Below are 23,165 nucleotides of genomic sequence, written 5' to 3' on the forward strand. Positions count from 1 at the left end.
CTCCTTCCCTAGCCACTCCAACTGTTTAACTTCCAGAGAATACCTCCATAAACAAAAATATGGGCACCAGACCCTCTGATGACATCCAGCATCCCTGAAAGTGTTACCCCATCCCTGAAAGCATCCGAGGTCAGGTTGGTTGGGGCACTGAGCAACCTGAGTTAGTGGGTGGCTTCCCTGCCCATAGCAGGGGTTTGGAAGTAGATGATCTTTCAAGTTCCTTCCAACCCAAGCATTCTATCATTCTATAATTCTGTGATCCATTTGGGATGGCCAACAAAGGGGATTCTGCAAGACTCAAAACCATGAAAAAAAACCTCTCCTGTGACATTTGTCCTCAGCTTTGGCCAGAACAAAGAGGAATTTTGGAAGGAATTTAGTGAGGTTTGAATGTACCAGACAAAAAGGAATGTTAGATTACTCTTCGAAGTTTCCATGGACATTGAATTACTGGAAGAGAAATAGTACTAGTGATTATTTATCAACAAAGACCAGCATGATCTGCATCTCAGTCCTGAGGTGATTAAAAAGAGACAGGTCTGAGCAGAGGTAACTCTTCTGTGCTTTCTATGTTACACTTCAGCTGTAAAAGTTATATAAAGTGGCAATACATTTTTTAGCAGAAAATCTGACCACTTATATAATTTATTCTCTCCTTTGTATCACAATGAAAAAATCTATTTCAACAGTTTATACGTATTTGAGTTATGAAATGTTATATGTGAAGATGTAGACACCTATTTGGAGCAGAACTGGGGTCATGATTAAATGGTTTACTTATTTCCCAAATGAATAAGAAAGGAAACAGGGTGCTGCAACCTTTTGCTCTCACTTCCTCATGAGAGAAGACATAGAGGCTGTCCCAGAGAGAGCAGGGCTGCTGTGCACACACATCTCAGGCAGCCATGGGGAACTGGGTGGAGAATGAAGGACTGTCCATCTTCGTCGTTGTAAGTCCAATTTTTATTGTGATTTGTGTCTGGTGAAAAGTTCTACAGAAAGCTGTGCTGAGCACTTCTCACTGTGCCAGTGAAAGATGCACCTGATTATGCTGAAACTGGGGCAGCAGGTGCAGGGAAAGGCTTCAAGGGAATCATTTTTAAGGAGCTCTCTGGTATATCAGTTGCTGTTGGCTTCATTGCTAACTGAGAGATTATTGTGTATTAACTTTGCTTTGTTAGAAATACTTTAGTTAAGCAAAACAACTTTAAAACCCACTTAACTATGTGCACTTCAACAGAGAAAGCAATGTAAACAATCACCCTTTCTTGCACTTTTATGAACAGAAGTGGGTGTAACTGAAAGCACAGTGTCTTGATGGTATAAAATTTTTATTAATGTCAGATTCAAGAATTTAGAGCAGACATTCATGAATCCTTCAATAAGACAGCTATTATTTTAATTGAATTTGTTTACAGTTTGCATAGAGGGACTGCAAAAGTAGGTTAAATTAATTCTGATCAAGATTTTAAAGTATGGAAAATCCCAGTCCTCCTTGGAGAAAATTAAGTTTATACTCTAGTGTTTTCTTTTTTTATGTCACAGTATAAAGGTATACCACTAGACATATACATGTATATATGTACATATACATATATGTATTAAAAACACGTACAAAACCAAAATGTAAGAGCAGTTTTGATATTGTGATTATCTTTTGTTAGTAGATGTAAATATTGAGAGGAAGAAAAAGAAGGTGCAGAATTTGTATATTTTTGGTGACCGAAATGTGAGCATCTTTATTCCAAGGGGCATTTCTGCTGCTATGAGCAGTCAGTACTTGCACATGACCTTGTAATTTAAAAACATAATCCCAGAGCTGTGGCACTTCAGTGCTTTGAAAGGGAGTGACCGTGTTTGCTGTCACCTTCAGTGACTTGAGGAAGTTGAAACTGACAAGAGATTTTTGGCTTTTTATTTTTCCCCCACCAGAACTGAAATATTAAAAGAATTAATTGAGGCCTTTATTTTGCTCAAAAAAAGGAATTTGGTTTTTGAACCTCAAAGCTGTAACAAGCAGAGGGTAACAGGGAAGGAAACTAAGAGACATAAAGAAATCAGCTAAAAGGACAGACCACTGGAAACCCCACCCAAGTGTTCTGCTTTAGCCTCTACATCTTTACTGTACACTGAACAGGCAGAGGTTTGTCCACTGCTTGACAGAAACAGGTCAAACACGATTCCTACTGATGTACTTCAACAAAACAGAAACACTCTGTCATTTTAATAAGTGTCCTAAGCACTTAATCCTGAGATGAGCTTGGTGTTTTAATGAGGACTTGGGGATTTCCTATATACTGCCTCACCTTGATGGAAATCCCTTCATTTCCCAGTATTTATTTACATTTTCAGTATTTTAAATAATCCCAAGTGTTTTTTACAGTGTTATTTAAGCCAAAAATCTAGCAAAATATATGACTTAGGAGGTGCAAGGAAGTTTAATGTCACCTTTTCTGGGGTTTCTCCTAGTTCTCAGACTTTCTCTGTTTTCATGCACCACTTATTAAAACTACTTAGACCGAGTGCAGTCATATAGATATGTTTGGGTATGGGATGTGAAATGAGCCCACCAGCTCCAGGAGAAAAAATACCCAGATTCATCATGACCTTTTTTGCCAGGTGAACTTGTAGATGCCTAAGAGTTAATAACATGTCTTTCCCTAAAGAGCCTGCACCTCAGGATGTGTAAGTGTGAGAAAATTCTGTGGTACAGCTACACAGAAGCCTGGTTTGGAGTAGTCTACATGCTGCCAAAGGGCCTGTGTTGAATATTCCCTGCTGGCTGATTTCAGACCCTCTTCTTGAATTCAGCCCTATTTGTAATTTAGCCTATCTAAATTTAGATGTCAAGCTTCTTTGTCACAACTTCCAAGTCTTCCTCTCACATAGGTTAATGTGCCAGTGGAACTGCCATTTGGAAGAGTCCCTAACCTTTAATGGTATTTAGAGATTTAACTGGACTCAGAATTAAACACTTGTAATATGACAGTCCTGATACAACCAACCCTAAATTCCTTGACCTGAGAAAACCTTTCAGCTGCACATTGCTGTGTTTTGGTTTATTGCCACTCCTGTACCCTGTGTTCACAAATCAGAGCCTGTTTATACCAGAAAGATTTCTATCACCCTTGCTGAAAACTTTATACCCTGCAGTACATCTCTCTGTGCAAACAGGAGCACAGGGAAGTAACTGACTCTTATCTGAACTGTGTAAATTCAGATGGATTATTTCTAACAACAAACTGTAAGCTTCCTTTTAATTCTCTTTCAGCTTGTGTGGCTGGGCTTAAATGTCTTCCTCTTTTGGTGGTACTATCTTGTATATGATGTCCCACCAAAATTTTTCTACACCAGAGTGCTCCTTGGCGTAAGTATAAGACATTATTATTTTGTCACAGACAATAATAACACAGCAGTTTTGAATAGTTTTAGCTGATCAAAACTGGATCTAGTGGCTGGAGCAGCAGCCTATTGTAGAAATCACATGCAAGCAGATAACTGCAGGCAGATGTTCAGTGCTTCTGAACAGAAAGCTGGCACATAATAGAGAGATCCCACTCTAAATATGTTTTCAGTTAATGATTATGTTCCTAGTAATTAAATTAAGCACTTATTGTGGCTACTTTATTAAGCAAAAGATGAATAAAATATTGCTGTTGAACTGTTGTGCAGTCATTTCTCCTTGCAATTATTTTTCAGAGCATGAATAGTTTATAAAGATATTGGCTCTGAAAAGCAATCATCATTCATATATTCATCAAGAATGCAAGTGGTAGTCAGGTAGTGAAGTGATCCTGGATCCTGGGCTATTCCATGTGATCCAGCTGGTTAGGGCAGCATTATGTGTCCTACTACAAACTTGCTTCCAAAGCTACCACAGGTCACGACCAATTGACAGGGAAAATTAATTTGTTCATATATTTAAAACCCTGATCACAGGCATAAAAATCAGCCTAAGCTTCAGATTACAGAGCACAGCATTTTGCTGAAGGTTTGCAAAACCATGGTTTAATTCTACAAAGCATGAAATCCCATTCTGCGTATGGCTTCTGGTCTGTGGATCAAATCCTGTGCTTTGCAATCCTGATGCAGTTGCCTTTGAAGTCACAGAGACTTGTGCTTGGATAAGGAGAGCTCAGTGTAAACCCAAACAGCTGTGCTCTAAAACCTAAAAGGTCTCAATCCATACAAGGAGAGCAAACATTATTTTTCTTCCCTTCATTGCATTTTGATTAATATGGTCATTTTTTTCTTCACTTTGAACAGTTCAAAAAATTTAAATAATTAAGGATGTAAAGGCCAGCATTAGGGAAACAGATTCCTAAAAGCTGAGGCAACAAATTTCCCTAGACTCCTTTACTGACAGAGAACTTCTCTTGTAAGTTGTCCATAACCCCCACCAAATGAAACCACAGACTCTTTACAGCCCTGGGACACAAAACCTCTACTAATGGCTTAGATTTGCACCTGTGTTTGCCTGTTGAATGCCAGACATGACAGGGAGCTTTTTATACAATCATATTAATTCAAAACTGAAAACAGGTGTCTGTTTGTCTGCAGGAGTGTGTTCTGCCTGTTTCTGACTTGATCAGAGCACGATTCCTTTGAACATTCACGGTGTAAATGTGAACTCTTTACCAGTTATGATATAATGCATAAATGCAATCTGTACCTGTCCATGCCCTGGATAATGTCTTAGGTAATACAATTAATAGCAGCATCTCTCTAATTACAGCGTGCTCTGGCTCTTGCAAGAGCCCCTGCAGCCTGCCTGAATTTCAATTGCATGTTGATTCTGCTGCCAGTATGTCGAAACTTGCTCTCCTTCCTCAGAGGATCAAGTGCGGTAAGATGAAGAAAGAATTTCAACATTTATGAAAGATATTATCTTTCATACCTAAACAGACTTGCAAATATACCAAGGAACTCAGTCCAAGTTCCCCAAATGCACCATATTTTGAGGATGTCCTTTTATGAGAAGCAGATAAGGCTGGAGTTTTGCTATGAGCAAGACTGAGGTCTAATGCCCATGGGGTATCTAGAGCTCTGTTGAGAGTTTAGCTTTGAATTAGTCTCCTTTGAGTCCTCCCTTTTCAGCTGCCTCCTGGGCATGGTCCTGCCCTGGATGCAAAGTCCATTTTTTGGCTGGCAGAAGCTGTTGGTGCTCACACATATCTATTGTTTGTCACTGATGTTACACCCACTTAGAGAGGGAAACAGTTGCCTCTGTCTGTCTTTGAATGCCCAGTCCTTAAGGTAAATGTAGTCTTTTATAGGCTTTCAGATTGGGACTTTTTTTTCAGCTGGCTCATAAATGACATTCTTTCTTGTCTCAGTTGCATTTCCATCTCAGATGAAATAGTTCACAGGCCTTTTGACTTTTTCTAGCTCCCAAATCCAGATGTTAAACACAGCACTAAGGAGCTGACACTAAGGAAAGGACAACTTATCCTAAGTGATAGCTGGAGAGGCCTCCTATGATAATACTGACTCTATCACACTGCCAAAATCTAGATTTCTGGCTATTACAGCAGAAATAATGCAGACAATGCAGGCCGTGGTCCAGGGAAAAAGCAGTATTCTCCTCAAGCTCATTAATTGTCCTTCCAAATGTATAATGATTCTTCCTTTTTTTCTGGGCACTTTTAACATAAACATGATCAACAAAACCAGTTCCCAGAAGTTTTTTGTCATCTCTAAACCCAGCATAAATTTCTTAATGCAAATGAGATAGCCTTCAGGGGCTGAAAAGGCAGAGCAGAAGAGGAAGTGATAAAATAGATGCAGTATTTCAACAGTTCTTCATAAGGGAAGAAAGCGGGATATGAAGCAATAAGAAAATAACCAGAGACACAATGGACGGTACTTCCATCTAGTACACGCATCCTCACAATGAGTATGAATAAATGAGATATGCCTGCCACATTAAACTCTTAAATTACATTTATGTGCAAGGCCAGTGCTCTAGCCTTTCTAAGGAATAACACTTAGGAATATAAAGCTGGAGATACATGTTAGGCTTTCAGTCTTTTCCTATGCCCCTTCAGATCCTGAGGTGCTACAAAACACACAGCCATACCTTCCATTCATTTAAAAGGAGAGAGCATGGTAAATAAAGCTGTAGGGTTAAAGTTGTTATTCTCCAGGCAGATCAGCAAGTACCAGCCAAAATCCAGAGCTGACTCCTCTGGCTGCAGAAGTCAATAATGAACATAAACTTAGAAAGAATTAATGTTGCTATGGATGAATGCAACAGGAAAATAATGATGAGCCAGTCATCATATGAGGCATTTTTGAGATTGCCCAGGTGAGAGCAGGCTGGACATAGGTCTTCTGAGCAAAAAGAAGTGAAAGAGCTGGGGATACATATGGAGACTACTGGAAAGCCAAAACCTGATTCCAGGTGTTGAGAACTGTATTCCAGCTGGGACTTTAAGCTACTTGTCCTGAATTGCTCCTCTCCTAGCATGCATAACATAACTTTTCCAACCAAGATCTTGGGAAAGTGTCCCTCTTTGTATTCAAACTACAGGGTCAGTTCTTCTGCCTTGGGCACTGTGGTAGAGTCACTCAGGCTACACCCAGATAAAAGTGAGTTCCAGGCAGGGAGCTACAGTTCCATTCCTGCTGGCAGCACTCCGCTGCTGATAGCTGGGAATGAGGAAGCAAAGGGCTCTGAGCATGAGCAAGGAGGGCAGGGAGGGGCATAGAATAGGACCCTTAGACAGCTGGTGTTTGTTTAGCTCCAGTTGCTTTTTTGCAGTAAATCTACACCTCAGGAAGGATGTAGTTTTAGATCTTAAGCAAAACACACATGGTCCAGTGAGCCACTGGCAGTGGCAGTGCTTGTGGTGGCCTTAGCACAGGGGGACAGCTGCTTATGCTTGTTGTGCTGTTGTCTCTAATTAGCTATGCCCTGCAGGTAACAACTGTGAGGGCCTATAAGAAAAATCATTTAAATAACAAGTAACTTATTGGAAGAGTAGTGCCCTTCCTGATGCATTGGTGTCAAGAAGAGGAAAGAATAGTTCAAACACAGCATTCAAAAGGAATGTACTAAGAAGTCTTGCCCTCTCCATCCTGCCACCCAGAAATCACGTTACAAAGTGATTTGGTTTGAATTGGAAAGAGAGCTGTGTTGTGTTTTGCATGCCCATCATTGCTGTATTCACTGTTGTTAGGGAGCCCCATGACTGAGGGCAGCTGGAGCCCTCTGCCATTGCTTGGCCTCGCTTCTTAGATCAATTGGCTTTTCCAGGGGAGTCAAGCACTGCCTCACTATGCTACATTTCATTCTACAATCTTTTTTTATTGTTTCTCAATATAGGTAATACAAAAAGGCCAAATTTCTCCTGCTTGTTATTATGGTCTGAAGTGATTGTGGCAGCCCCAGAGTGTTTGCCTCTCGTGAGGAAATACTTGTGATAGTTTGCCTAGTGTTTTCTTCCCTTATCCGGTCAGAAAACGCAATATAAACATACAGCACATGACAATCATGCCTTTTATTGTGTGGAGACAACAAATGTCAGCTTTACAGGGACTTAAGGTTTTAGGAAAACTCCCAGTTCCTGAAGCAGAATTCATATAGGGTCTGTTAGGAGCCCATCATCATTAATAATGAAAATATTATTCTGTTATTCTTGAGAATTGATTTCTTTGTTTTGTATCTGCAGAGATTTTTGCTGGGTTTTTGGGGGTAACTCCAAAATCAAGTTGTAAGTGAATGCCTGGGAAGTAAACCCAGTATTTTGGGGAAGGAATGCCTTCATATCACTGCCATAGGTGATGTGATTTGGGGTGGGAGTTCCCTGTTACACCCAAACCTTGCAGCCTGATTCTAGATTGTGAACTGTTCTGCTGCCAGAACAGTTACTCTGCCATGGCAGACTGTGATCCCTAATTTTGTTTGTAATATGACTTTTAAAACAGATAAGATGTATTCCTTTCTCATACTAGGTGTTAAATTTTTTCTCCTTATCAAATACTTTGTTTCAGGGGGACGTGTTAAAACATAATCTGGAATTCCTGTTTTCTGAAAGACAGGGGGAAATATTTTTTTCTATATTCTGGAATTTTACATTTTTTCCGAGCAATGCCACCAGTGTGCTCAGTTCTTCTGGTTTTGTCCCTACCTTTAAAAATGTTCAAAGACAACACAAATAGTCTTCAAATACATTTTTCTTTCTACCCAAAGTGCTGCTCTACCCGTGTCAGGCGACAGCTGGACAGAAACCTCACCTTTCACAAAATGGTGGCCTGGATGATCGCCCTTCACACTGGTTGGTACTCTAATGTTTCATTGTTTATTACTTTCTTGTGTATTTTACGTGGAATTCAGGTGGCATCAAAGTTCTTAAGGATATGGGCAGAGACCTGATTTCATTAAAGGAGTCAGCGTGTGCCAAGGCTTAAATCAGTTTCCAGATATGTGCCAACTGTCAGAGAGCAAAAGAGAAGAAAGAATACCTTTATTTTGAATTCTCAGTACCATTTATGATAGTTTAATAAAGGGTGTTTAGCAACGTCCTGAGAACTGGATATGCTGGATTTAATTCTTGGACCTGTTTTGAAGATAAATAAGTAACTGCTTATAGGAGGTGGTTCAAATTTTGAAAAGCATTGTACAATTTTACCCTACAAAAACATATAATGGAATTCATATGAACACCTCAGGTAGTTTAGGTTTTTGGATGCATTCAGCCCAGCAAGAATATTACTAATGATTATTAGCAAAACTGCAGAACAAAGCAGCACTAACAAATATGACTCCAGATAAATCCAGATTCAGTTCTTGGCTCTTTTACAGAAGTCCTGGATGAGGATGACCCTGACAAATAGTTTAAGCCATTCCATATTTCAGTATCCCATATGTCAGCGTACTTGAATTGTTGAAAGCCGTTGTGGAACAAAAATGTATTGAAAATTTCCCTTTACTTCTTTCCCTCCCTCACCCAAAAACTGTAAAATTCAGGTGGTAAAATTTTAGCAGTAAAACACATCAGTGGTCTGCAATTGTGATGAAGATGGCAAGAGCAGCAGAGCTCTTAAGCAGCAGTTGACAAGTGTGACAAAGTTTCAAATGTAACCCAGAACCACGGAGTACTTGTGGTCAGTGCTGATTGCTCCTTTCCTGTCACTCCTAGCAATTCACACCATTGCACACTTATTCAACGTCGAGTGGAGTGTGCAAGCCCGTGTTGAAGAGAAGGGCACCCTGGCAGCTGTGCTTTCTGGCCTTGGAGACAAACCAAAGGAAAGCTATGTCAACTTCTTCAGACAAACCATTCCTGTAAGTGACATCAGACTCTGGAGGGTCATCGTTACATTTGTGTAGGTGATCATATTAAGAGCATTTGAGCAGAGTGCCTATTTCTGGTGTATGTATGGGTTTGGGCCCTCTTGCAGAAAAACCTTGTAGAAAAACCTTGTAGAATCCATTCTTCTATATTTGCCAGCAATATCATTGCTGAACTTTGGTAATTGCTGAACTTTGGTAGTACTTTAAACTTTTCCACCTGAGGATTGGATTTCAGAGTAATTCTAAAATATTATGTAAAAATATACCCTGTAAAGAAAGCAGTGTTCTGACTTAGACATGGCACTCAGAAAGGTACACAGAAGTAAAGGCAAAGGTTTTGAAGTTGGGTGGTTTAAGCTCTGGTCAGTGGGTAAAAAGAAAAGAAGGAACTTCCTTACTTCCCAGAAGATCACTGAGCATCCAAACTCTGCGAGTTAAGAGTCCCACAGCTGTGCAACGCCAGAAGAAAGGAGAGTTTTCATTTAGCTCCCGAAATATGGATGTAGGACTCCAGCTTTGAACACCAGAGCTGAGCAAATGTATTCACCTTCCCCAAAGCAGTCCTGCTGAGCCATGGCAGAGTAAGAAACCATGTTTGGTGTGTTAATTAATGGGAAATGCATTCTCTCTACTTTCAATTACCTTAATAAAGGTAAATGTGCAGTGCAACAAAAATGAAGTGGGATTTTGGCATCAGATGACTTAAAGACTTATAACAAGATAAAGGTTTTGGTGAGTGGTGGTTCAACTGGCTGTGCTTTGGTGCAAACCCTTCCTTAGACCAAAGTGTGCAATTCTTTCACAGAATCCCGTTGGGGGCCTCTATGTGGCTTTCACCTACTTGGCTGGCATCACTGGGGTTGTCATCACATTGGCCCTCATCCTCATCATTACCTCATCCACCAAAACCATCCGGAGGTCATATTTTGAAGTATTTTGGTACACCCATCATCTCTTTGTCATCTTCTTTATTGGCCTTGTCATCCATGGTGCTGGGTGAGTATTTGCACTTATCACAAAATATCTGAAAACTACTGAATTTTTATTTAAAGCCCCCCCATGAGTACAGGAACTTCTGTCACTGAGCAGCAGTTGTTTTTGAAGGCAGTGGTGGGCCAGTAGAGGCTCTGAGAGTCAAGAGGCTCTCACTGACACTTGCACAAATTGTCCTCACACAGGAGGTTTCATGTGACTTTGGCACACTTAAGCTCACTATCACTCAACTTCTTCTGACATATAATTGCAATTTTCCAAGGTTTCTGTTTCTAACTGTGAATTTACCTTTCTCTCCTAAGAGGAATTGCATCACACACATGCATGTAAGGACATCTCAGTACAAAAATTACACAGAGTCTAGAATTTTATTGGATAATGAAAACTATAGTAATATCGATTTATGTTTCAGGCTTGGGTGACTTGTAATATCAGCAGCATTTAAGAATAGATTTTTAGCTGTTTCAACTTAGAAATAGTAATTTGTAAAGTCTTCTAACTTTCAAATTCCAAATATCTTTTTCTGCTGTTGCTTCATTCCTTATCTTCTTCTGAAAGAGCTGAAAAGCCTAATGAAACAGTTTTAGCACTACACAAACACAGTTTTAGCACTTAGAAAAATGAACTTTAGATGCATTTTATAAAACCAAAGAACTGGTGAATAAAGAAAAAAGACTCAAGTATCCAAGCTACATTTAAATAGTTCATAATTACACTACATTGCTCATTTGAAAGGAAGACCTACATGAAATAGAAAGTGTGCTTTAAAAATACCCAGCAAAAATGACTATTCAAAACCACTTTCTTACAGTCCATTAGTGACATTAAAAAGACAGAAATCAAAGTGAAACAGGAAGAACAAAAATAGAAGGCAGATGGGCATCGCCCCAGCATATTTGTCCATTCCAACTTTCACAACAAGAAAATGGTTTGAGCAAAACTTGTGGAAGGAAAAAAACAAGTGGTTCATGTTTTCTGCAGCAAACATTGTATAGTTACTGACACAATGTCCAAACTTGCCAGTAATTACTACACAATGCTATCAAAAAACAAACATTGCCCTTTCCAGAGGTCAGTGGAGAGCATATATTTTATAAAAGTTGAATTTTTATTTACTTCAGTGTTCACTGCACTCGCACCATCTTAATTGTACTGGAATGAAAAGGCAAGAATTTGGGCAGCAGTGATTGTCAGTGAAGTTCATCTATCCTTTGGAAAGAGATGTATAAAGGAATATTCTCATCTGTAGAGGAAAGGATTCTTTCCAGTTGCGAACTCAGTGACCTCAGTTATTTGGCCTTCAAGGTAATAATGACATTTTGAGTCCAGAGAAATACGAGATGGGCTTGTTCCACTCATGGAAAGCATCTCAAGGGTGCAAAGATGCATGCCACGGAATGAGTATGAACTGATAGTCTCAAAGCAACATGTTAGGAAGAAGCATAAATACCAGTTTATCTCAGGGGACAGAAGGCTGTCACACATATTCTCATTAATCTCTACAAACACACATCCTTGTATATACAGAAAGCTGAGTCAAAGGTTAGTGATAGCTTCAAAGGGGCAGAGTCAAGAAAGATGGAGAGAGACATTTTACAAGAGCACAGAATGAGAGAATGGGGGAATGCCTTCAAACTGAGAGTAGGTTTGGATCAGATATTAGGAAGAAATTCTTTCCTGTGAGGTTGTTGAGGCACTGGCACAGGTTGTCCAGAGAAGCTGTGGCTGCCCCATCCCTGGAATTGTTCAAGGCAAGGATGGACTGGGCTCTGAGCAAACTGGTCCAGTGAAAGTTGTCCCTGCTCATGGCAGGGGGGTTGGAATGGGATGATCTTTATGGTCCCTTCCAACCCAAGCCATTGTGTGATTTAATTCTCTAACTCTACAATAATTCTTGTCTGTTACAAGCTGTTACAGCCCTTTTGAAGCACTGATGTTGTTTTGTGCATGAGCTCTGCATCACAGACAAGTGTCCCAAATTTCCCAGCACAGTAAATGTAAAGAGGAATGGGTACAGAGATGCAGTTCACTCTTTTGGAGTTAAAGGAAAAACTTCATTCAAAAAAGCAGTAATTATAAGGCTGTACTGCTGAAAGCTTAATTACAGTACTAGAGAGAGCATCTACACTGACTGATAAAGGGAAATAAGCTTTTTCTTTCTCTTGTACAGGGTACTGACATTGTCAAACCCTGACCAAACCACAGGGCAAGGCAAAAACCCCAGGACCCCTTTCCCTTAAGCAATGGGGTGGGCAGTGGAGGAAATGGATTCCTCCTGTTCCTGTAACTCATCCCAGAGGTGGCTCAGCTGAACTCGTTGTCATTAGTGGGGAAGTGAAGTGTAACTGCTGATGTCCTTGCAGATTGCAACTCGTGATGTTGCTGGGGCAGTGTCACTGCTTCCCTTTATTTTTCAGACAGGATATTAATCAAACATTTAATGAAGAAGAGGCTCATTAGTAATATTTATGAGCAGTATCTCTCAACCCTGTGCGGAGGTTTTGTAGCAATTCTCTGAAAAATCTGTCACACAAAGCTAGGCATGCATGTGGCTTAGATACCATAGGATATTTGAAATATGAGAAATGTAGTCTAGTCCACAGAAACTGAGCTAGAAAAGCAGAAAGTGAAGTCATGAGGAGAAGATATCAAAGAATCACGTTGGCATAAAACTGAACAGCCTGATCAGAAGCAGACTGTTCCTAGGGAAAATCCAACAAATCTTAAACTGAATTTTTCTACTAAGATCCTGAGTTGGCAGAACTCCAGGCGGAGACAGGAAATAGTGAAAAAGAATAGGCTTTTGCCCCTTTAAGCTGAAATTACCTCTCTGCACCAGTTCTGCTACTGGAAATATAGCTGTACTCGATCATTCAGGATTCTTTATTTGTTACTAAAACAAACAACAACAAACGAATAAACAAAGAACCAACCAAGCAAGAAAACTGAGGCCAGATAATCAGCTAATGCAAGCTGCTATAGGTGCAATAGCTGCTTGTGTCAAAAGCATCTGTATTCATTTGTAGCACCTGAACAGCTGCTCCACAGCATAAGAAGGAGAAGAAGGGGTAAAGGAAGATTGTGTGTTGGAAAGGGATCTTCAAACTTCTAAAATAAACAGCAGAAATGGTCTCTGTAGTGGCCAGTAGCAAATTGATTACGTGTCCATTCCAGGTTTTGGTTGTTTTTGTTGTTTTATTTCTTTTGATCAGGTTTTTTTTTTTTTTTTTTTTTGTTTTTTTTTTGTTTTAGTTGAAGAAAAAAGTAGGATAACTCAGAAAAGAATTAAGCTTTCTAATTGTGACCACATCCTCGAAGTGGTAATGGACATAACTCTCAGTTCCTCACCTAATCTTGAAATCAGGGTTTTATCTCACAAGCTTTCCTCTCCATTTTTATTTCTTTAATGGTAACTTTGTGGGTAGATTAGAGCAGTAAATCTGTATCAAAGCTGTAGCAGTGCAGAAAGTGACAACTCCATATAAATAGAGTAGTACATAAATAGAATAACAATAAGGAACAGATACTTTCATTTTAATTTTAATTGCTTTAATGATCTTTACTCTTTTCACAGTCGTATTGTACGGGGACAGACAGCTGAAAGTCTGGCTGAACACAACCCAGAGATTTGCTACAAGAACTTCAGTCACTGGGGAAAGACTGAGGCTTGTCCAATCCCTCAGTTTGCAGGGAATCCTCCTATGGTAAGAACAGCAGCTTGTGTGTAAATCCAATTGAAAATATTTACATTTTACTATTTTTTCTTAAATTGCATAGAAAACCAGTCATATAACCCTCAGCACTCTTCAGTGGCAGCTTTCTCTGCATAAAGCAAGAGATTTGGACACAGTGGGCTGTAAGCAGAAGTGGACTCCAGACAGGCTACACACTTCCAGTGTGCTGTAAAATAAGCACAGGTGACAGATAAAGCAAAAGAGCAATTGGTATCTGAGAACTTTTTATCCAAAAAGTAAACTGCAAAGTAATGGCTCCTGGGGATATCTAGAAAGTGGTATAATTCTCACAATAAATAGTTTAACATTATTAATGGAGTAATGATCATTAGCAAGAAAATAAGCCCTGGAATTCACCCCCAGAAATGTGAATTTGAAACTGCAGCTTTTATTGACTAACCACGCTGTTTTTAATTTCACAGTTCAGAATTGTCTGTTAACAGAAACCACATCTTTTCCTGTAGTAACATAGACCTGAGTCAATAATACATTAATACCACATGTCACTTCATTACATTCTTCTTTAGACAGAGACAAAATTACTTGCAGGAAAATGACCAAAATGCCTTGCTGTAACTCTAGTAGAAACTAAAAAGCCAGCTGCAACACTCAACAGAGAAAGAAATTCCCTCTCTGACCAGAATTCTGAAGCTGTCATATATCTTAAGGATTCCCTAATCTGGTTAATAAAGAACACAGATTACTTGAACTTCACCTCTGCTTATAGAATTTTCCGGGATTTAATTTGATCTAAATTGACATCTCATCTACTGGAAGGTGTCCCTGTCCCCATTGGAACTGGATGATCTCTAAGATCTCTTCCAAGCCAAACCTTTCTGTGATTCTGTGATCTTCACCATCTGACTTGTTTTTTTCTGCTTGCAGACATGGAAGTGGGTGGTAGGTCCCATGTTTCTGTACCTGTGTGAGCGGCTGGTGCGGTTTTGGAGGTCGCAGCAGAAGGTTGTTATCACAAAGGTGAGTGCTGATGCTGCACTTAATACCAGGCAAAGCATCACCTTCTTCTCCAAATGCTGCAGCAAAGACAGAGGCTTCTACATGCCCAAGTTATCAGTGGAAGGAATGTTCTGACTGCTGTCATGATGCCAACATTTAACATCCAAATGTAGCCTCTAAAAGTGAGCAACAGGAGGAAGTTAGACAAGGCACAGGACTGAATCTTAGGAAAGAAATGGATTTTCTTTGTATTGGGTGAAAAATTCCACAGTGCAGAAATTCTAGAAACTTGAGACTAATTTAAGACACAGAACAAATGACCCCTGAAGACAAGAGCATGTTTATTTTATGTATCCGTATCTAATGCTGAGCTTCCATTCCCATGGTGTGTTGCAGAGATATTAACACTGATCCTGAAATTCTGACAGCTGAATTAGCACAGAACTGAGCTCAAATACATGATAACTATCCTGGCTTTTCCCAGTGTAATCTCCTCACATGGCACTGTGTTGCATCCTGAGGACACGCCCTGTTCAAATCAAAGCAGGGTTTGAGGAATGACATTAGGTGTTTCTACTGTGCTCTATAATGCTGACACATTGGAAGGCTCCCAAATATCTGTGATTTTGATAATTTTACCAAAATCTCCTCTGAGCCACTTCTAGACTACATTTCTATGGTGTTGTTTTGTGCCCTGTTGGCAGAAAATTTCCTTCACGATCCTAAACACCACAGTTAATATGTAAATTAACAGACAGAGATTTGATTCTCCCTCTTGCAAATCTCTTTTGAAAAATGAAAATAATTTCAGCAGACAAATCTAGGATTAAAAATTAGAGTGAAAATTAGAATTACTGGTTTTACTTCTAGAAGATTGTTTTTAAAGGATAGCCAAGGTCCCACCCAACTAAACAAGAAAACATCCATTTCCAGTGGTCCTACTATCCAATATCTGTAGGATAGCCCTGTGGTTTTGCCCCTATATTTACAGTCAGGCCCATTAACTCTGGGCTCTGTGCCACTGGGTAAGGTCCATCTGGAATTAACAATGTGCTCACATAGCTCTGGTGATGTGTTACAAGATGGGCCAGTATGGCCTGCCCCCTTTGCAGTGACTGCAAGTGTGGTGTGAGAAAATACTTCAACCAAAACATCAGCATCCTCTGCAGGCTTTCATCTGCCTGCCAGGTGCTGTTGCTCACTCTCAGTTCTGCTGGGAAGAAGTTTCACCTCCTTTCCTTGCTCTCATAGCAGAAATGATGTTAGTGATGGTGGATGTAAATACATCAGTGAGATACATCAGTGAAGACAGACATTTTCTTTTCCTTATTTTTCCCTTTGCCCTTCTCACTGTAGGTGGTCATTCATCCCTTCAAGACAATTGAGCTCCAGATGATGAAAAAAGGCTTCAAGATGGAGGTTGGACAATACATTTTTGTCCAGTGTCCAGCAGTGTCTAAACTGGAATGGCATCCATTTACATTGACTTCTGCTCCAGAAGAGGATTACTTCAGCATTCACGTCCGTATCGTAGGAGACTGGACAGAGGGCTTGTTCAATGCCTGTGGGTGTGATAAACAAGAATTCCAGGAGGCATGGAAGTTGCCCAAGTATGTACAAAGAGCCTTCATGGTAAAATCAAAAAACACCTATGGCAGTTTAAATATTGGTCAAGCAAATACAAACATTAAATGGTGACACAGATGTGGACCCCAGGTGCTCTTGGCAGTTTTTTCTATCAGCTCCATCTCTCCATTTGTTGACTAGTAGTCAGTCCAAATATGCATTGTAGCAGAAAAATACCTTTTAACTCTCCTTTTAAATGGTGTTAATAAATATTCACTACTGATTTAATTTACTTTCAATTCCAGGATAGCTGTGGATGGCCCCTTTGGAACAGCAAGTGAGGACGTGTTCAGTTATGAAACTGTGATGCTGGTTGGAGCTGGAATAGGGGTCACCCCCTTTGCATCTGTCCTCAAGTCTGTCTGGTACAAATACTGCCATGATGCCACCAACCTAAAGCTCAAGAAGGTATTGTGTCCTCTTTCCCAAATCTCTGTAACTGTTCAAAGGCCACGGGCCCAAATCAAAGCAGGCACAGCAAAGGTGATCTGGCTCCAGGCATGCATGAGTCCTAAAACAAGGAAGAGTCCTGTTGCCTCTCAAGGTTAGCAGGAAGAAAAACAGGAGGATCCAATGCAAAAATATAATGAAAGGAGAAATAGTCTACAAGCCAAATCACACATGCTAATCCTGACTGTTACCCTGGGGATTTCCAGTTGCAGTGGAAATGGAGTTCATCTACTTGAGAAACACAAAGTTCAAGGCACTAAAACAGCCTGGGCAAATATTGCATTCCTTCCCCCAGTACAAAGAGAAAGGCTTTTTGTAAGAAGAGCAATGGAAGCATCCTCCTCTCCCCTCCTGCCCCTGGAAACTCCCTGTGCAGAGGTGTGGGGTCACACTTTGCAGCTATGGTCATATTCAGAGAACAGAACTGGTTTTTTTACCTACTTTATCTTGCCTGCCAGCAGACAGAAAGCAAGTTCACCTCTAAATCATTTATTTATGTCCTAACAAACTGTTTTACAAGAGATAAGTGGGGAAACGTTACAAGCTAAAAATATGGAAAAGAAACAGGAAGATATTTCCTTGTTCTTGCAGTCAGTCATTCAGCTTTATAACCCTCTCAGCATTAGAATTCCTAAATAACTTCAATACCATCCTACCCATCTACTGAAGTGCTCAGGACATTTTTTACAAAGTCTATAATCCTCACTCTGTCAGCAGACATAAACCTGGAAAACATAAGTGCCTGTGTTCTCTGACAGCTCTCTTGTCTCTTCCAGATTTATTTTTACTGGCTTTGCAGGGACACTCATGCCTTTGAATGGTTTGCTGACCTCTTGCAATCTCTGGAGGCCCAAATGCAGGAGAGGAATAATGCAGAGTTTCTGAGCTATAACATCTACCTTACAGGCTGGGATGAAACTCAGGTAACCACACAGTGGAGGATATCACTGCCATAAAACTGAGGTTAATGCCAGAACATTTGTTTTCATAACTATTCAAATGGTCTTTTATCCTGGGCATCCATCTGCCTCTCAGATGTTTTGTGTGCAGACAAGAGTTATCCATCAGAAGTTACATGGGATCAGCTGTTACGTGCACTGATTTCCTTTCTGGTTTCCTCTGGCTGTGCTCTGTGGGAAGCAGTCTTTGTTCACAGGAGGAACCTCAGGTGACCATGTACAAATCTCTAAAACAGCTGGTGCTGTAATGAAGACCTTTAGGAACCAGGGGAGCCAATGCACAAAGCTTGAACCATAGCAGTATATTTGTTTCATAAGTTCTCTGTTCTGTGGTGGTAGGTTGCTGTGGGGATGCAAAGGAGCAAACACTTGAGAATGTGGGATTGAGTCAGGAAAAGCTCTCACTCTGTTACTTTTAGTGGTGCTTTATATTACACTTATCACACCATTGCAAAATTCACCATGTGCCCAAAGTGCTGTAGCTCAGCTGAGAGACAGGGAGGGGGAGCAACAGGGAAGTTATCACATATGTAATGTGTAAAAAAACAGGAAGGAATGAAGAAAAGTACCACATTTTTTTCCTTGGGAATAAAGTTACCTGTATTTTTTTTTCTCTAATATAAAAGGGCTACAGAACTCTGTAAGGCCTGAGCTTATTTCTTTAACCACATCTCTTCCTTGATTTGCTTAACTTAGCTGTCTAGCTGGAAGTTACACAAGCAAGACCTCCTCATATGGATCAAACCTTCCAGAGAACAAACTGGCAGGATTTCATTATGGTCAAGGGAGTCTTGTTATTGTATTTGAAGGGAAAGGATATTTAAATTTGCAGTCCTATGTTAGAGTTCTTAGACTAAACCTGTTCATTGAAAAAAAAAAAAACCCTACAATTAATTGCTGCGTTCAGTGTTTCATAGCTTTAACTCTTGAGATCATCCAGTCTGGGGAGAAGGAAGGGGTAGACACTGATAGTGAGGATTTTATAAGTCTTAGCTTTCCTTGCAAAACACCATAAATTCCATAATTTCATTAGGGAAATAATTCAGTCAGTATTGACATTATTCTTTTTTAACCAGGACACAATGCTGCTGTATTTATCTGTCCTTTTTCTTTCATTTCCCACAGGCCACTCACTTCGTAGTGCATCATGAAGAAGAGAAGGATGTGATTACAGGACTGAAACAGAAAACCTTGTATGGAAGACCTAACTGGGAAAATGAGTTCAAAACAATTGCAGGGAAGCATCCTGGGTAAACCTTTGCACATTTATAGTGTCTGGGACTTGCTCTATTTAATGGCCATAGACATCATAACAGCACAATCTTGTTCCTTTGGCTGATAAAGTTTGAAGAGCATTTTTTCCCCCTACCTATCTCCAGGTATTTTCTATTCTTTTTTCAGCCATGGACATGATCTATGATCTTGAACAAATTATTTTGACCTACATTTTTTTAAGAAATCATTCCCTTTTCACAAGATATTTTTTGGATTGTCTAATTACTAGCAGAAGATTTAGGAAAAAACGAACTCTATTCTTCTAGCTGAAGTAAATAGGAATATCAGATGGTGTCTAAACACCTCCAAAACCACTTTCTGCCTCTAGAAACCAGACCTGAATGTGGATGACCTTTAGCTAACCACCCAAAATTTGCAGGAATAAAACAGAATGGCTCCTCTCAAGAATTTGTGCCGTAAGCTCTTTGAATCTCTATTTCTTTGACTCAGTGAGGTCAATAAACCTGTCTTCACTGACTAAGGCTGAGCTGAGATTAGCCCAGCATTTGTTTTAGAAGCAGCAATAAGTCTGAAGGGGTTATAAGGTTTAGGGGATAGACATCCAGTTCTACTTCAGTTCCTGTAATTGGGAAAAAAACCTTGCATCTATAGAACATAAAAAAATATTTACATGGGGAATATCTAGCTGCTCCATACCTAGTTTCTGACCATATTTTCATTCTCTTAACAGCTCCAGAATAGGTGTTTTTCTCTGTGGTCCTGAGGGTCTGGCTGACACACTCAACAAGCAGAGCATCAGCAACTCAGAAGCTGATCCACGAGGAGTACACTTCATTTTTAACAAAGAAAATTTCTAACTCCCAAGTATGTGGGAATCATTAAAAGCAAAATCTAAAGACTGAATCTGTTTTTCTGTTTGGAGCCTGGGAAGGACAGCCCAGCTTCTAAATTTCAGCTACACTAACACAGGTCCCTTTGCTTCTTGGGAATTATTTTGGCTCTGTGGTAGAATAAAAGAGTCAAGTTCTACCTTGGGGAAGTTTTCACTTCCCTCCATGCGCTGGCTATTTAGTAGAAATGTGTTTTCTTTGTCTGTGTGAGGGGATTTCCCCTCAATTAACTGCCTTTATCCTCCTATTATTTGCCCCAATGCTGAAGAGTGGAGGCTGCCATTTGCTTTTGGGAGCCAATTCACACCCATAAAGCTCAGTGCTATTAAACAATAAAGCATGCCAGCATAATGCTTGCTATTGGGAGGCAGCTTCTGGCTGCAGCCAGTCCCTGGAACAAGGGGAGTTGGAAAAGACTGACTGGGAAAGTTTGTTTCTTGCAAGAGGAAGACTCCTTTGTACACCAACACCTTCCAGGCTTCCAATATAAGCCTTAAACATCTTCTCCAAGAGAGAACACGTGCAGCTGGAAAGAAGCTGCTGCTCCTCAGGAAAGTGAAGAACTGAAAAAGAACCACCTGGGCTTCTGAGAGCCAGCCCAGCTGCAGAGGGGTGACAAGGACAGGTCCAGCCCAAGTCCTGCACCTGGTGTGTGTCACTGCTCACTGCTTTGGACACCCTCACTGTCACATCTTCAGTGCAGGGAGCCCTACAAGAAGGGGCTCTGTGTTTCCAAGACTGTCATTTCTGGTTTTCAAGGCTGAAAAAAAGCTGTTTCCTGAATGGTTTAATGGGTACTTTCTGAAGCACTCTTAGATGCAAACTGTGCCCTTGGCCTGTTGCTCAGCTGTTCCTCTTTGATGGTGAAACAGGCTTTGAGAAAGCAATGGTCACTTCATTTACAGGTGTGGAATAGCTGTGAGTAAAGTTTCTGATGTGTACAAGGCTCCAATACACAGCACAGTGCCTCGGCGTGGACATTACAGGTTGCAGGTTCTTAAAAACAAGCAAAAAAAAGGGAACCAAAACTTTTAATACTGGCAAGAGAAAAAAAAAAAAAAGAGTATTAAAGCCAGCAGCATAGGAAAAAAAAATGAAAAAGCAAGTGCAAAAGCCTTTGAAAAAGCCACAGTTCAGTATACCATGTCTTCTGTTCATCCCAGTTGCCTGCTTTGTGACTTTTAAACTCCACAGCCAAGGCCTGCAATAGCTCCTGCACAGCACAAGACCTTCCTGGCAGGTTCTTGCAGCCACAGAAGAAAGCTGTGGTCTCCTTCTGCAATTTCAGACAGCTTTGTGCAGCCATCTGGTTGCATGTAGCATATTTTACACCTCAGCTTGCCAGACAGGATATGTGTTCTCCCTTTACAGAATTTTAAAATGTTATTCAGGTTCTGAACGCTATTTCAGAAAGACAGCCTACCACTTCCTATTTATTAATATCAGCTATCAAAAAATAGACCAGCTCTTGGTGTGTAATTTTACAGTTCTTTCCCTCAGAAAAGCCATATTCAAATCCACATAATTCTGTCTGAAACACATCTATTAAATCATAACAGAACATAAGGATAGCCAAAGAAACTTATTCTGTGGAGTAAGCACTGCTACTAAAATAGAATTAGGGTCTCATCTTGTACAAAGAACACTGAAATATTTGCCTTTGATTTTAATGGAAATGTGATCAGGCTTTTATAATCTTATAAAGTGGGCAAAGAGGAATTGCAAGGAGTCACATGGAGACAGTATATTTATCATAAGAAGAGTCTTGGAGAGGTGTATTTTAATTCACCATTAATTTTCTATACATTGCCATGTTTGTTCTTAAAGCATCAAGGACATTTCCTTATTCAATCAGTTGGCATTTCCTAACCAGCTGCACACTTGTACCAAGGCCTGTCAACTTGAACTCAGAAATAGTAACTCTGTGTTTATTAATAAATCATTGTCTTCCTAAAATATATGAAAGAATAAGTGAGAGTTTCTCAGTTTTTTTCAAAAGTTATATTAGTCCTGCTAAAATAGCAAGGATGCACAATTATTTATGGTCTGAACATGAATATTTTCTTAAATCTAGGATACAAGAGTGAAATAAATAGCAGCAAAATACAAATACAATAAACAAACTAGTTTACTCCTAAGGGCAGTGGGCTACAGGTGAGCTTAGAGGACACTCCTTTTCTGTGGCCAAATGACACTGCTTGCAATCTGACCATTGCTATCAGCTGGACCTCTGGCTGAAAAATTCCTCCTTCTGTGATTTACAAAGTGTACTGAAGTCTGATCTCTGCTTCAGTGCCAAAAATTACCTACTCAAATGACAAATGTTCTGCTGAGGGCAAGAAAAGCCAGTTGTTGGATTATTAAAATAACTGTTTCAACTAAAGGAAGCAATTAGGAGTTAAATTCGAAGCTCACTTATGGCCTCAGCCTAGGATGTTTTTCTTCCCTCCTTACACAGTATTTTCTCTGTCTTCCCATATGTAGTCATCTGAAATCTTGATATGAGTGGGTCTCATCTCTCATACCCCCACTTCCTTCTTGGCTCCCTATTTGCCAAATGTAAATATGGGTGAATGAAATCCAAGTTTTCCTAAGTTTCAGGCTACAAAAAAAAGTGCTACTGTGCCTGACCACCATAATGGTGGGAAACCAACACAGCTGCAAAACAGGTCTTCCTCTTCAAAGTCTTGTAAGACTTTCCCTGCTGGGTGGGGATTTTCTGCCTTTCAGTTCTCAGGTGGTGGGTTAAACTAAATTAGAAATGGAAAAAAACCCAAAAACTAACAAAAATTTGCCTGTGAAACACAAGGTATTTTTGAACAACAAAAAAAAATAATGTTCAGGTCTCATTATGGCACTTTTTCTGAGGACTCTGCTCTATTTTGGAGTGCTCTTAGCAAGTTAATGTTGACTGCTTATATTTTTAATGTTTCAATGAGTTTCTTGTAGAATGCAGAGCCAAGTGTCTGAACACATAATTATATCTGCTCAAAGGAATTTAGGAGCATATATTAAGATGCTA

At 39.9% G+C, this 23,165-nt stretch overlaps 1 protein-coding gene across 1 annotated transcript; it reads left to right on the plus strand.

Moving 5' to 3' along the window:
* Positions 1-798: 798 nt before the first annotated feature.
* CYBB (cytochrome b-245 beta chain) lies at positions 799-22,118 on the plus strand. The gene is made up of 13 exons (XM_021552930.3): positions 799-950; positions 3,272-3,367; positions 4,736-4,846; positions 8,195-8,279; positions 9,144-9,289; positions 10,104-10,294; positions 13,866-13,995; positions 14,911-15,003; positions 16,339-16,592; positions 16,854-17,016; positions 17,835-17,981; positions 19,143-19,267; positions 19,984-22,118. The coding sequence occupies exons 1-13, from the start codon at positions 906-908 to the stop codon at positions 20,108-20,110; spliced, it is 1,713 nt and encodes a 570-aa protein (XP_021408605.2). The 5' UTR covers positions 799-905; the 3' UTR covers positions 20,111-22,118.
* The last annotated feature ends 1,047 nt before the right edge of the window (positions 22,119-23,165 follow it).

This window comes from Lonchura striata, chromosome 1 (assembly GCF_050655825.1).
Source record: "Lonchura striata isolate lonStrDom1 chromosome 1, ASM5065582v1, whole genome shotgun sequence".
In the NCBI taxonomy this organism is placed as follows: domain Eukaryota; kingdom Metazoa; phylum Chordata; class Aves; order Passeriformes; family Estrildidae; genus Lonchura; species Lonchura striata.